The sequence below is a fragment of the Triplophysa rosa genome, linkage group LG15, assembly GCF_024868665.1.
Source record: "Triplophysa rosa linkage group LG15, Trosa_1v2, whole genome shotgun sequence".
In the NCBI taxonomy this organism is placed as follows: Eukaryota; Metazoa; Chordata; class Actinopteri; order Cypriniformes; family Nemacheilidae; genus Triplophysa; species Triplophysa rosa.
This window is the reverse complement of record NC_079904.1, coordinates 23,164,647-23,179,295: the sequence shown is the minus strand read 5'-3', so window position 1 is coordinate 23,179,295 and position 14,649 is coordinate 23,164,647. Positions and strand designations below refer to the sequence as shown.

Below are 14,649 nucleotides of genomic sequence, written 5' to 3'. Positions count from 1 at the left end.
TATCCTCCTCAGCCCAGAGATCTGGATGTCAGAGATTACCACCCGCAACCTTTTCATTTTAGGATGAGTAATGAGGCATTATCATAAGAAACAATGTAATAAAATGTCTGGAAAGACACTGAGATCTCCGAAGCGACAGTACTGAGTAATCAGACAAAACAATCATTGTTTGATTAAAGTTATTGTAAACTTAAAAAAAGGTGAATGGGACAGATAAGAGTGATCTTTTGATATACAACATCTCGACGCCCATCTGATGCACGTGTGCATCAACCAACCATAAAAACCCCACAGCTGAACTGCATTAAGGCTGTTTATCAGATCATATCATTTATTTTCCACAATCAAAGCATCAAACGAGAGAATAATTTACACTTATACACAACAACAGAATGTGTCTTGTTTATTAAAATGAAGCATCTGCATGAACTTTCAATCTGACCTGAAGATGAGAGAGAGAGATCTTTGTATTGTGTTATTGATAAACTGCTCCATCTCTCTCCGCTGTAGAGCTGCATGTGTAGTACAATACAAACAGTATCAAATGTTGGGTTATTTTCAACCCACGGTTGGGTCAAAAAGGGACAAACACAACTGTTGGGTTAAATTAACCCAGAATATCTTGATATTTGACACGACCCAGCAAAGGTTAATTGATAACTCAACGGTTGGGTTCATCTCTTTCAGACCCAACGCTGGGTTGAAAAGAACCCAAGATTTTTTTGAGTGTAATCAAAGATAATATATGTTAACAAAAGATGCGCCACTGCCATTACAATGAATGGCGAGGAATGCAACGCTCAACATGGCCGCTCTGGCGGAGAAAGCCCCGCCTTTCAGTAGAAGGATTCAAGCGTCTGTCGATAAAGACTGACGCCTCTCTGGGGCGAGGTTCTCGTGAGGCGGTTGCCAGCCGGTGCGCATGCGCAGTAGCTGAAGTGACATCGAAAAAGGTGATTTTTAACGCAAATTAAGCTTAGCACACCAAAGTTATGGTACCAGCCTAATCAGGTTTAATCATTGATCGGAAAAATGCTCTTTAATTGTGATTTCTGCCAGCGTTTTTAGAAATATCCACCTTTCACCATTCAAAGAGATAGGACTGTTGACTTGCTACAATGTAAATAACCAGAGGCGTTGCAAACATGGCCGCCGAGTGGCACGACTTCCGGTAAACGGACTTTGGTGTAATGTTGTGTCACAATCAAAGGAGTGATTCACCAAAAAAACAAGATATTAAAAAAGATGTTGGTAAACGAAAACCGTTGGTGCCCATTGACTTCTATTGTGTGGACACAAAACCATTGCAAATCAACGGGGACCGATGATAACCAACATTCTTCAAAATATCTTCTTTTGTGTTCTGCAGAAGAAAGAAAGTTGATGAGTACATGATGACAGAATTGTTCTTTAAGGGTGAACTACCCCTTGTTCTGAAAACATGCTACTGAAAATGTACCTTTAGTAGTGTTAGTAGCATCACGTTTATGTCGTCAGTTTATGTAAAGGCATGGCTAGTCAAAATGACAAATACTGTCATTTTATGTTGTCAGGTGTAAGATATGATTATAACAGTCTGCGGATGTGTACAATTCAGAGGATGCCTCCTCCGAAGGTAAAATGCCTTCCTCTTTTCTCAGGCCGTGAAGTATAGAATGAATGGATTCATCACAGCCACTTCTATAATGAGTGCCGGGGATGACCGGATATTTGTAAATAAACATTCCGCCTAATTGGTGACACTTCTGTCCCCAGGCCATTATATGTATTAAAATGCATAAATATTCACTTTAAAATACATTTTATTATTGAGCAAAGTGCCCTGCACATTAACCTAACTGCAAATTTAAGAACTGAAAAAAATAGCAATTGTTATGTGTTCTCACTCCTTAACATTATATTTTACCATGAAATATAAAGGTTAAAGCCCTCAAAAATCATTTTTGTTCTTGCATTTTTGTGTAATTCCATATTCCATCTATGCTTCAAAAATTTTCTTCAAAAATGTATAGCCTAATATTTTCGATATATATTACAAATTTGTAGTCGTGTCCCCGGGTTTTCACTCAGCCCTGTTACCCTCACACATCCTCACCTCTGAAAACCTTCAAATGTTGCACAAGACATATGTAGTGCAGAACGTTTCCTCATCTTTGTCTTCTGAAGGCCACGTGAATAACAAAAGTTCATTTTTTCATTGTCTTTTTGTATATTTATTTTAGCTAGGAATGGAGAGGGTCAATCTCATAATACCTAAATTTGCTTAATGACCTCATGTTATTTTCATGTGTTTAGGGTTCATTTTCATGTATTTGTTAATCTCATGCTGAAACTCAGTCCTGTTACAAAAATGCATCTGCCTTCCATTTAAAAACTGTGTAAAAAAAATAGTTTTCTGAGATATACACACAATGATTCGTAAAATATGTGTGTTATTAGATTCAGTTACATCTGACCAATGTTACCCATTCGATGAAATGGCCCAAAACAGATCAGTAAACATATTCCAAAGAATCCCTATCAGTCTTTTAATAATATATGATATATGGCATTTTCTCATGTATGCAGTATGTTTAAGGTCGGTTAATCTGATTTACTGTTGGGTAGTTTAAATTCTTTCATCATTTCCCTAGTAAAAAAACTATTCATTTAAAATGCATTTATTTCATGCTAAGTATAGTTTAAATAACATATTTACTGACGTGACTTACTGATATAAAAGTATAATTAAACGTTATTTGGAGAACCATTTAAACACAATGCGCATTTCTTCATATTAAGCCTGTGTTTAAATAAAAATGTGTTCTAATGTCACTTTTGATAAGGATTTTATGATTTTTTAATAAAATCAATCTTTCAATGCAAGATATGTAAAGTGTACCTGAAGCACTTAAATGTATCTTTAGTTGGACTTCGGCACTATTTCTGCACAATTAAAGTATATTAAGTACAAAATTAGTTGTTCCAATTTAGCAGACTTTTACCAATTTAGTATACCACAAATACAATCGCAGTGTATTACGTACATAAGATGTAAATGGATTTGCAGTATACTTAGCATAAAATAAATGTATTTCAAATACATTTCAGTATATTTATTTTTCACCCCCTCATGTGGTTGTAAACCCTTACCAGTTTCTTTCTTCTGCAGAACACAAAAGAAGATATTTTGAAGAACGTTGATAATCAAACAACATTGAACCCCGTTGACTTCCATTTCTCAAAATATCTTCTTCTGTGTTACACAGAAGAGTCACATACAGGTTTACATCAAATGAGTGGAAATAAATCACAGAATTTTTATTTTTGGGTGAAAATTCTTGTGTCCAATGTTCTATAAATAAAAATGTTTTTATTTTCTTTTTTAAGTCATCAGAAACATCTTGATGCTGTCCCTGGCGATAGGAGCGTAAAACCAAAACCAAATACGTCTAATTTCAGTTAGATATTCGACTGTAAAAGATCCAGCCTCTAAATGCGGACGCAGCTTGTGTCTAATTATAATAGTAAAACACCTCCGGTTCATTGTGTCCTGAAGTGTCTTTTATGGGTCTGTCAGTGTTGCCAACGGCAACAGTAATGATTCATGAACCGCGATAACCTATTCCCAATTAAACAACTGAAGAACCATGCGTGTGTTTTCCAAATCAACTATAATCTCTGGGAATTTCACGCAGCTTGACGTCGTCTAGACGTCCACACATAGCGATCACCTGGACGCTTGACACTTGAACCGGCTGAATGACTTCGTAATCTACCTTATGTAAAAATGAAACTCCATTGATATAAAACACATTCGCTGGATAGTTTCGGCCCTGATTCACTGAAGCGTTTATGCAAATCAGGTAAGGCACAAACACATTGCTCGATGCAACTTCATGATGCGTCCAGGTTATGAACGCTAGAAGATGCGGACCTTGTGGGCTGTCTCTCATCCCTAAACCACAGAACTCATGCTGAATATTGCGTCATGCGTCTGCCAGTCGAGACGAGCTTCAGTCTGATAAACAAAACTTGCCATAAAGAAATGCTGATGTGACTTCTTCTTAATCCAGAAGTGAGCTGGTGGAGAGACACGGGACAGGTGTGCCTTGTTCCCTCTGTGTTCACTAAGAAGTCTCAGTTGCCTTTAGAAGTGATGTGATGATTCAACAACACATCCTCGTCTGAAGCGGTCTGACTTCACGAGAGCAGTGTAGGTGGACGGTAATGTGAGCGCAGACGAATCCTCCTCTAAGCTCTCATTCAGACAAACGCATGAACATGAGCTGTTTTTCATCTCTGATGATACATGAAGTGGCGTTTAGGATCTCTTCATCTGATGCAGATGAGTCGCCTATTAACTGGTGAATCATTCAGAAAGGCGCGAGGTTAAAAACAAGCGAATGTCTTTGGACAACTATGGCGACATTCTCTCGTTCTGTTCATCCTAACTTTCATAACGCATCTTTTTCCATGCCCATACAACATCTTCTCCACACGCGTTCAGTGAATATTCCTAGTTCATTTTGTTCTCACTAAAGCTTTATCCATGTGGTGGGCGTAATCCGGACTGAGGCCGTTCAGGAACAAACTTCCGTTCCGTACGAGTGGGAAGGGACCCACCTCTCTCTCGTCGCCGAGGTTGACGGAGCGCGCTCGTTTCCCGGGTGTCATCTGCTGATTGTCAGGTAGATTGAGGACGATTTCAGCGGACAGTTTGCGTTTGGTGGACGCGGCGCGCTGGAATTTGTCGTAGATGTCGACGCTGAGGCGGCGACGGGTCTCTTTAAATTCAGCGGACACGTTGGCCGTCCATTCAGCAGCGTGAGCTCGGAACTCTCCAACCTGTCGAGAGCAAAATGACACATTTTACCCTCAGGTCACAATTTGTCACAAGGGAAAGTTCAACGTTGGTCTGTTGCTCACACAAAGCTATTCGTCTATTTCACTTTCATTTTATGGAATAGCGACCCCCGTTAAAAATTCAGAAGAGAAAACATCAGACACGCGTGAGAGCGATGAAGAGAATGTTCATTTGTGGGTGCTATATTTGTTTCCGATAGACAAAATGGCATCTAGCAAACTCTCAGAGGAAAATGTAAGGTTACCTTTGTTCCCTGCTCATAAGAAAGGAAAAAATCACAGATGAGATCTCTTTAATATTTCATTTATTTCTTCTCGACATCAATGAGATTAAGTGGAGTGCAATATGTATTATATTATCTCAGATAAAAAGAGTCAGAAATCTGACAAATGTGTCTGTCATTAGAGTTTCGGAAGAGATGTCGACAATGTGTCAAACTGAGCTCAGATTTGTCAAGTCTGCAATCAAAAGTCAATCTTATTGAAGATCTCAATACAACATTTCAAATTCGTCCAAATCCAGATGATTTGAACTAACCTTAACCGTATACTTAAATGAAACACAACTGAGACCTCCATCAAATCCCCAGAGCTAAGAGCAACGTCTGATCACATGCTTCCTTTAGGCTATAGTGCTCCAAATAAGATTAAAACAGGACGAGATGTTTTTCTCCAGCAGTCCACCTCATTACCTGTCCTCTCTTCCTCTGTGAGTAAGAGCTCTTTGCTCAGATGCTATCTGTATCGAACTAGAGGTGGTTGCTAAGAGACCAGGAGACAGGTGTTGATAGGATGGTTACGCAGCTGAAACCATATTTTCCAGTGTTTAAATTACATTCAAAAACCGTTGTGCTCTTTGTTCAAGAACATGACATGCACAGCAAGACCATAAACATGAATTATTAAAGTTAAATAGGATTTAATGTTGTCTTGTGCCCGGTACATGTATTGCAGTAGAACACACCTCCTCTTTTGTTTTCTTAGATATGGCACGAAACCAGTCTCCAATCATACTGAGGACAGCTGCGAAATACGCCAAACCCACCAGGATCCAGAACCACACCACGGGTTTATAGTAGTCCAGATACTCCATCTCAGAACCACCTGAACACGCAAAACATCATCATATTTAGTATAATAAAACACCACGCTATACAAAGTGCGAACAAATTCAGGTAAACATGTGAATATGATTGCATTGGATACTATTAAACCAAGACGTTTTTATTTCTTTGAAGAGAGCCAGTACAAAAAACAAGCAAAACATAACACAAGAAAAGGTTTGAAAGATGTAGTGTTGGAAACGGAAAGTGTGTCTGGTTATCAGACGTAAGTGGAAAAGATCTGTAGGTAATGCTCGACACCTGGTGAACAACAGTTGATTTAAAGTCACAGAAAAATGACTCTGAAAAGTTCGAACTTCATTTGTTTCCAGAAGTTCGTTTTGTTTTCTAGAGATGCACCGATATATCGGCCAATAATCGGAATCGGTCAATAAAAGCAATTTTTCACAGAAAAACAATCAGGGCCGATATCTCTTCTCAATCAAAAAAGGACTGGAAAATGAAATGAAATAGTTAATAACATTCAGAAAGTTAAGATATATTTATTTAATCTTCAGAATCGGTATCGGCAGATATCCCTCTGAATAATCGGTATGGGTGGAGAAATGTAGTATTGGTGCATATCTGTTTTTTTCTAACGACATCAATACAAGTGAGAAGAAGAGTCTGATCAGTTTTTAGGGCAACGCACCACTGTTCTCTCCTTGGTAACGTCGCTCGCCCTCGCCCGCGACAAAATCTCCAAAGCCAATGGTTGTCAAGGTGATGACGACAAAATAGATGGACTCGAGCGGGCTCCAGCCCTCGATGTGTTTGAATATGACAGCTGGCAGAGTGACGAAGAGAAGACAGCCGAACAAAATGAAGAGAAGCGTGGAGATCACACGGATCTTCATCTGACTCACGTTCCACTTCTAAAGAGTGACGAAGAGATAGCATCAAATAGATAGCAGGACATTGTTAAAAACTATTCCTTGTGTTACGCAGAAAAAAGAAAGCAGGTTAGAAAACATGAAGGTGAGTGAATGATAACAGAAATGTCATTTTAGGTCACGTCGTATTAGCGTCTGCTAAATTAATAAATGTAAATGTTGTTCAGTGTGTTCTGGATAAGCTCCAACACCTGTAGTACTTATCCCCAAACCAACAACTGTGTGAATTCACTTCAATGAGTAAATAAATGGTTTGTGTAATTGAATTGCACACGTTTTTTTGTGAGACACAGACTGAGAAGTACTGTATCAACCTTTTTGACTCCAAGGTCCCCCATTGTATTCAGCAATAGTTACAGGTCCCTCCCGTCCCCCCCCCACTCACAAAATCTCATATTTTTTACCCAATAAAATATTTTAGAGCTTGTCATTAACTAGAAAAACGTTAATTCATTATACAAGTGGCCAAATAATAAGAAATATCATGCTCATTTTGTACAATTTTAGTAATCTTGTGGCCCCCTTAGAAATCAGCTGGGGCCCCCTTGTGGGCCCCATTCCCCCTGTTGAAAATTGCTTTTATCGCCCGATACAGATTTAAAATGATTTTTAATCTCTAATTAAAATGGAAAATGCATATTATTGATTGATATATTGAAATTACTATTTAATTTAAAAAACTAGATAGAGCAGTGTATTTGTGTTTTGAAATGTGACACAGAGCTGCTCATGATGCATAACAACAGCTTTACCTGCCATTGATGACTTGTGTCTTGTTACCAAAAGCATTTTACTTTTTCACTATTTCATATTTCATTTATGAAATAATCATAAAAATCTTTTTTCACTTGACCTTATCCAACAAGTGTTTTCTCACTTCTGTCAACAACGTGCAATGTTACTTATTTACACAATGTGCAATATTTTTTATTTACATTTACTACTTTTTATAATGTATTGTAAGGTGGTGAAAAATGGAGCAAGAGAGAGAGAGAGAGAGAGAAACCACCCACTAGCCCAATGGTGGAAAGAGTGATAGAGCTGATGGCTACAGAATGACTGTATTTTAAGAACAGTTGGACTGAAACCAGTGGCGTGGCGAAGGCATCTGCGCGTTCGGTCTTTTCAGCGCTCTGGGTTGTTGCTAATATTATTATTTTAGGTTTAAGATTTGATCTGACTCCAGTTGATAAAAAGACTTCAACGTATAACGTTATTTGAATTTGGATTATCTTAATGATAACATATACACTTTAAAATATACATCATACGCTTTAACATTCTGAAATGGTTTTGTACAGATTAAATGTAATATTTTTGTAAATATGAAACGATTGCTTTAACTCACATCAATCATCTTTTCAACGTTAGTAATCCCTTTTCCAAAGATGGTTCCAAGCTGATCTCCCACTCCTGCCAGCAAAAATCCAAACAGAGGAATTCCCAACAGAGCGTAGATAATACAGAAGATACGACCGCCTTCTGTGTGAGGTGAAATATTCCCAAAACCTGAATGGAGATCAAAAATACAGAATATAAATGTTATATAAATGATATTTAGCAAAGAAGCGTTTTTCCCAAATAGTGATTTTTTTGTCTTAATAGTTTTAACCCTTGTGTGGTGTTTGGGTCTGTGGGACCTTTTTTCAATGTTTACTAAAAATATATATATATATTTTTAAGACAGTTATGTTTTTCAAGACAAACAAGACTTTTATTTTGTAATCATTATTTTTCAAGAAATGTTTCTGTAGGCAGCTCACTAGGGTTTGGAAGAGAATGAATAAGTGCCGGAGGGCTTTCTCATTGGATCTGCTCACAGTACATTCAGGGTTTAGTGTTTATAGTAAAGGCGAGATGTAAACGAGACGACACATTCAGGTTTGGAGGTTTGAGAGAAGGTGAGCTGTAAATGAGCTTTAATGTTGTTCTGGATGAGGGGTTAACACTCAGTCAGTCATCTGACAGTGAACTGATCAATAATTCATCGCAGCCGCCGGCTCTGAGCTCTCTGAAGTTCTGCTTCATCCTCCTGCACACATTCACTGACATAACAATAATTCTACATCAATTATTGAGTTATTCACAAGAAAAATACTGCAGTGTGTTTGAGTCCTCTTGTTTTTCTAAATACTAAAATTAGTTGGAAATATTTGTCCTATTTGCCATGATATTATCAATATTTTTAAAATACAGTATTATCGTAAAGCATTGGGAACAGTATTCCAAGCCTTTCTATGACACATGAAAATTCAGGACAGCTGGCATAGGGACAGCCTGACTAACTTATGTTTTATTGAACCCAAACTGCAGTTTCATCTTGGCAAAATCTGAAACACATTCGCTCTCTTTCCCAGTAAGATTTGGTGTGCACGTTTAGCATTAACATAGGCGTATTTATTAACAAACCCTTTAGAAATAAACAAAAATGATTGAAATGCATCATTGCTCTGAATGTGTAACCTCTGTCCAAGCCTACAGCCAAATCGCAGGCACGTTTTGCTTGTGTGACATTGCTTGAATAATCACTCAGTATGTCAGATTGCACATATGGAAAACCAATCTGCTACAAACATGCTATTTTTTGTGCTTTTGCAATCTTTTATTATTTCACTCCACAAGACCTTTGGCAATGTCTTGCGTCTCGAATGCTTTCCAACAGCACTTCATTCAGTCTTTATTTTAGAATGAAGGGATTTACTAAGAGTGATAGAGCTGATGTCTACAGAATGACTGTGCACTCTTTTAAGAACGGTGGACTGAAACGTTGCCAAACTGAAACGTCAACAAAAAATTGCACCTTTGTGCTGGACAGTGTGGAGGACATCAGAGTACACTAAATTTATTTTCATAAGTGATGACATTCAATTATATGTGCTGTGTAGCAATTATCCCAGACAACAAAATTAGGTAACACTTTACCTATAATAACTGCGTGCTATTAATCATTAGTTAAGCATTAGTAAACAGTTAATTCATCATTTATAAAGCATTGTCCCTACATTAACATACATCAGGAAGCAGTTTATTAATACAGATATTAATGCTTTATTCTTGATTCATAAGCATATCCATTAAGTGTATTTTATTTATTTATATTTATTTAGTAATGATCAGTTTATCATTTCTAAATTAAACAATACACATACAAACCAGTTATTTAGGAGTTGTCTGTGCTTCGCAAAGCTTTTACAAGGTTTAGGTATTGGGTAGGATTATGGCTGCAGAATATGGTAATGGAGAATATTTGCTTTATAAGTACTAATAAAGAGCCAATATGCTTATTACATTTACATTTAGTCATTTAGCAGACGCTGTTATCCAAAGCGACTTACAGATGAGGGAAACAATGGAAGCAATTGGAACAACATAAGGACAATAAAAAGCAGAAGTGCAATAAAAGAAAACTGGTCTCATATAGCCTACCACAGAAACAAGAATAAAGCATTAATATCTGTATTTATAAACTGCTTCCTGATGTATGTTAATGTAGGGATAATGCTTTATAAATTATGAATTAACTGTTTACTAATGCTTAACTAATGATTAACAGCATGCAGTTATTATACAATGTTACCCAAAAATACGTTCCAATTTTTTTTCTGAATGCTTTTAAATCTTCCACTAACAATTTAAAGCAACACTTTGTAGTTTTTCGACCTTAAAATAATGTCTCTAAAATAATTTAATAAAATAATAAATATAAAACAACTCTTAACCGGACGAATTCTACTGCCGCTGCTTCCTGAGCAGCCTCATAGCGGCTCAAACCACTCTGTAAGTTCTGTGTTGGGGTCGGTACACACAGCCCCGCCCATCCCCTGCCTGCGCAAGAGTTTCCAAACAACGTTTCTGCATTCGCCGGTTCTCTCAGCTTAGTAAACAAATTCATGTGTATTGCGCTGCCCACGGGGAAGCTTATACGGTGACATTATTTACGACACTGGTAACAGACAATTGCGCTTATCAACCACATGGGGGAACCATTGAGCAAAAGATCCAAAGTGTAAGTTCCAAATAAAGTTTTTATGCCAGCGTTTTTAGAACGTTTTGATAACGTCAAAAAAAAAAAAACGTTTAGACAACGTTAGCCCAAGTTCTGAGAAAATTCTGTGTTAGCTGGGATTCTGCATGGTCACACAGGTTCTGCTATTGAAATAAGGCACCGATGGAACAGGTCTGGTTGGATTTGTGTTGTTTACACCAAATTCTGACCTTACCATCTGCATGTGGCAGCAGAAATGGAAATCGGAGGCCAGGCGACGTTCTTAGCTGACAGTAAGGGTACCTGGAGGGATCTTCAGCTGCCATAACCAATTCCCCTCAATGTTTAATGTGTTGTCTGCATAGCTGCTGTAACTGTGCTTATTTGGGTTACTGTCGACTTTTTGGATTGAATATCATTTGTATTACCATAGATTTACTACCAACAGCATGGTTACAGTAATAGTACATTCTGGTTACCATGCACCGATACTTCAAACTAGTGATGTTTTTTCTATACACAGATTACAAATTCCTTGCATTTTCTGTCCTCTTTTGATTGACAGGATATATCGGCCCTGATCGTCAGCTGTTTTTAAACTATCGGCGATATAGTGTGAAAAATAGTGCTTTTATTGACCAAAATCGATTATTGGCCGATATATCGGTGTACTTGTGTGTACGTGCGTGGGTGGGGGGTTTAGTACCTATAGTTGTAATAACGGTTCCAGCGAAGAAGAACGAGTTGCTGAGATCCCATAAGCTGCTCTGATTGGACGAGTTTCCTGAAGGGTTCACGCCTGCTCGTATGGCGGATGCCACTTGCTAATAAAAAAAGGAATACTATACGTTTAACGTATACGTTAAAATACTACTGCACATGAAATGATTATACATTATACTTTCTATACATTACAATTCTGCTGCATATCTGATGAATGCGCACATTTCATTTCAGTTCACTGTGTTCGTGCATCAGTGTTTAACATGTGCAAACTAGTGCCACCAAATAAATATTGAACATATATGAACATACATATATATAAACTGAACGTAAATATTGGACAGTTTTTCCAAAAACCCCTACTTACAGTTCAATAAATGTTAAACAAGGATACGAGAAGGTAATTCAACATGAAACACGATTACTTCAGAGACATTCATCATAAAATGGTGTGCGTGTGAAAGTCTGGTATTCCCCTGTGACGTTTACAGTGCAAACCTGTGAAATGCATGTGGCACATGGGGACAGAACAATTGAGCATAAACTGGCGAACACACATAAGAAGATAATGTCAGATTTTCTGAGATTTTTGTTAAGTCACACTCTCTCATACAATTCAAGACTTATGCAGCTACATCGTGTTTTCAATCTAAATGTTTACATTACATAACTTAGAGGAAATTTGTTTTGCCTGTTACTCCAGCTCCAGATGACAGATTATTCCAAAATAAATGTCAGAATGCAGTTTATTGTGTTATGCAAGTAGAAGGAACAGTGTGTGCATTCGTGCTGTCTCACCTTGACCAAGTTCTCCAGGTCTGATGAGTTGACACAGGGATGCTCCAAGAGGAATTCCAGTTTTTCTGCCAGGATGGAGAGTTTCTGGGACGTCTCGTTCGGCTGTTCCAGCTCTTTAAACACTGTCGCTCCGAGAATCAGATAGAGCACCACCAGCAGAAACACAGTCAGCACTGTCTTCCAGCGCATGACGCTCATACGAGGCTCATAATCATCCGAGGAGTTCAGCACCGCTGGCTTGGCCGAGAACGACAGACGTGGTTTAGAGTTGTGAGCGGCTGCTTTAGGATCAAGAAGGTCCGGAGCAGCCACTGAGAGAGAGAGAGAGAGAGAGAGAGAGAGAGAGAGAGGCAGAGATGGGGGGTGATAAAAAAGAACCAATAAAAGAAAGAAACAAAGAATACTAGTAGAAAGAGAAAAAAAAGAAGCAGTCAATGAAAGAATGAATAAGTTGATGGATCGATTTGGTTTTAATGTTTCCATAATAAGCCTATATGCATGCTGTTATTTTAAATTACTGTACACTTCATAGATAATAAAATATCAAGACCTATACCAAATATAGCCCACTTCATTCACACTTCATAATACGAAACACATAGGCTATAATACGATATGAAATGTAATATATGCAGTATGGAGATGTCTGAAAAAATGAGGTGCAATGGAATATTTGAATCATTTATGAATGTTTCTGAGTCGCTGTACTATACAGTGTTTCTATATGAACATGAGCTTTAAATATTCTTCTTGTTTAGCTAAACCAGCCATAAAAAAACAATCACATCACCAGCCCATCATTTATCTCTTCAGATCTTAATAGAAACATATCTTTCCTTTTATGTATATCTATACATTTTTGATGCCAATTAGAATGCCTATAAGGAGAGTGCGGATGCCGTTTTACAGTGGCTTTATTTGACATCTGGTTTAATGTTCTCGAGTACAATATTTCATACTTGATTTAATCATCCTCACTCACACACACACACATTATGTAACTTACTTCTTGGCTCAGTATTCCGCGCGTCTCCGCGCTCGCGTTACAGTGTGCTCGATGCGGTTCGGCAGATTTTCTGCGGGTCCATTTCATTTGATCCGACCTCGTTGTGTTCGCCTGACAGAAAACGCGTGTCGGATGGAGGAAGAAAGCAAAGCGGGTCTCCTCAAGACACACGCGCATCTGAACGCATCCACTCACCGCGTCCAATGACGCGCCGCGAGCGCGCGCGCGAAGGTGGAGTGTGCTGCTGGTTGCAGCCCCTACGAAAACTGGCCTTGGTTTTATTATAGTAGAAGTGTAGTAACCTTGTTTTTTGGCGAATAGGTTACCATTTGTATAGCTTCAGTTTGACATGCTTAAACATGGTTAATTTGTGGTTACCATGGTAACCGTGGTTCATTTTCGCAAGGGGGAGCTGCCGACTGAAAGCTTTTAGTGTAATTGTAGCCCCTTGATTTAATGGTTAACCAGGCAATTGTATTGGAAACTATTATGGTCTTTGGTGGTCTCTATGTCTTGGGTTCTGTTGGTGTGATGTTATATGGCTGTTGGGAACCACCACCATTATTCTACTGGAATATGACCCGGAACACACTACATAAAGGAATTTTGTAATAGTTTAATGGTATACAGCTTTTTCATAATGATATTGTAATGGAAGCCATTCTAATTTTTGTGATGGTTTCAATTGTTTTTAGCAAGGTATTACGATAAATAGAGATGTTTTGTAAAATGTCAAAAATGACTGGTTGTACTCTTTTATTATCACCAGTACAGTCACCATGTAGCTACTTTTCCTTGATTGTTAATGTAACCAAAAAGAGCTCATATTGTTGTGGTCTTTAACATACGATAAATTGTGCATGGAGATGATTCTGAGGGGATGTGAGAACTGTTTTCCGGCTGTGAATAAACTTGGAAAAGAAAAAACCTCTGAGATCACAGTATATCTCCCATAAGAATCCTTCTGCACTTCTCTCTCTCTTTTCTTGACCCGGTTCACTCCGAACGACTGTGTGGACACAACATGATGTTCCATTTGAATGAATTGATTTGTACCCTCCCCTGGGGTCTTTTAATGAAAATGAGCATGATTAGAGGAAATCCCCTGGACAGTGCTCCTTTCAAGGTTAATTACATTAGTCCATGTCTCATTCTTAAGGTGTTCAAATCATATGAACCTATATGTTCCTGGTACACAGTGCTATGTATTCTTTTGCGGTCAGGTTGTTGAAAACAATACTGTTATTGTTTCAGTGTCGACTAGAAAAACACTAATTTGTAAAAACAGTGATGTAA

At 38.0% G+C, this 14,649-nt stretch overlaps 1 protein-coding gene across 1 annotated transcript; it reads right to left on the bottom strand.

Moving 5' to 3' along the window:
- Nucleotides 1-202: 202 nt before the first annotated feature.
- Nucleotides 203-13,552, bottom strand: kcnk2b (potassium channel, subfamily K, member 2b). Its single transcript, XM_057353916.1, has 7 exons — nt 13,354-13,552; nt 12,348-12,658; nt 11,533-11,650; nt 8,190-8,350; nt 6,601-6,823; nt 5,810-5,949; nt 203-4,827 (listed from the first exon to the last, which is right to left on the bottom strand). Coding segments are annotated over exons 1-7 (1,278 nt in total). The 5' UTR covers nt 13,355-13,552; the 3' UTR covers nt 203-4,503.
- Nucleotides 13,553-14,649: the final 1,097 nt, after the last annotated feature.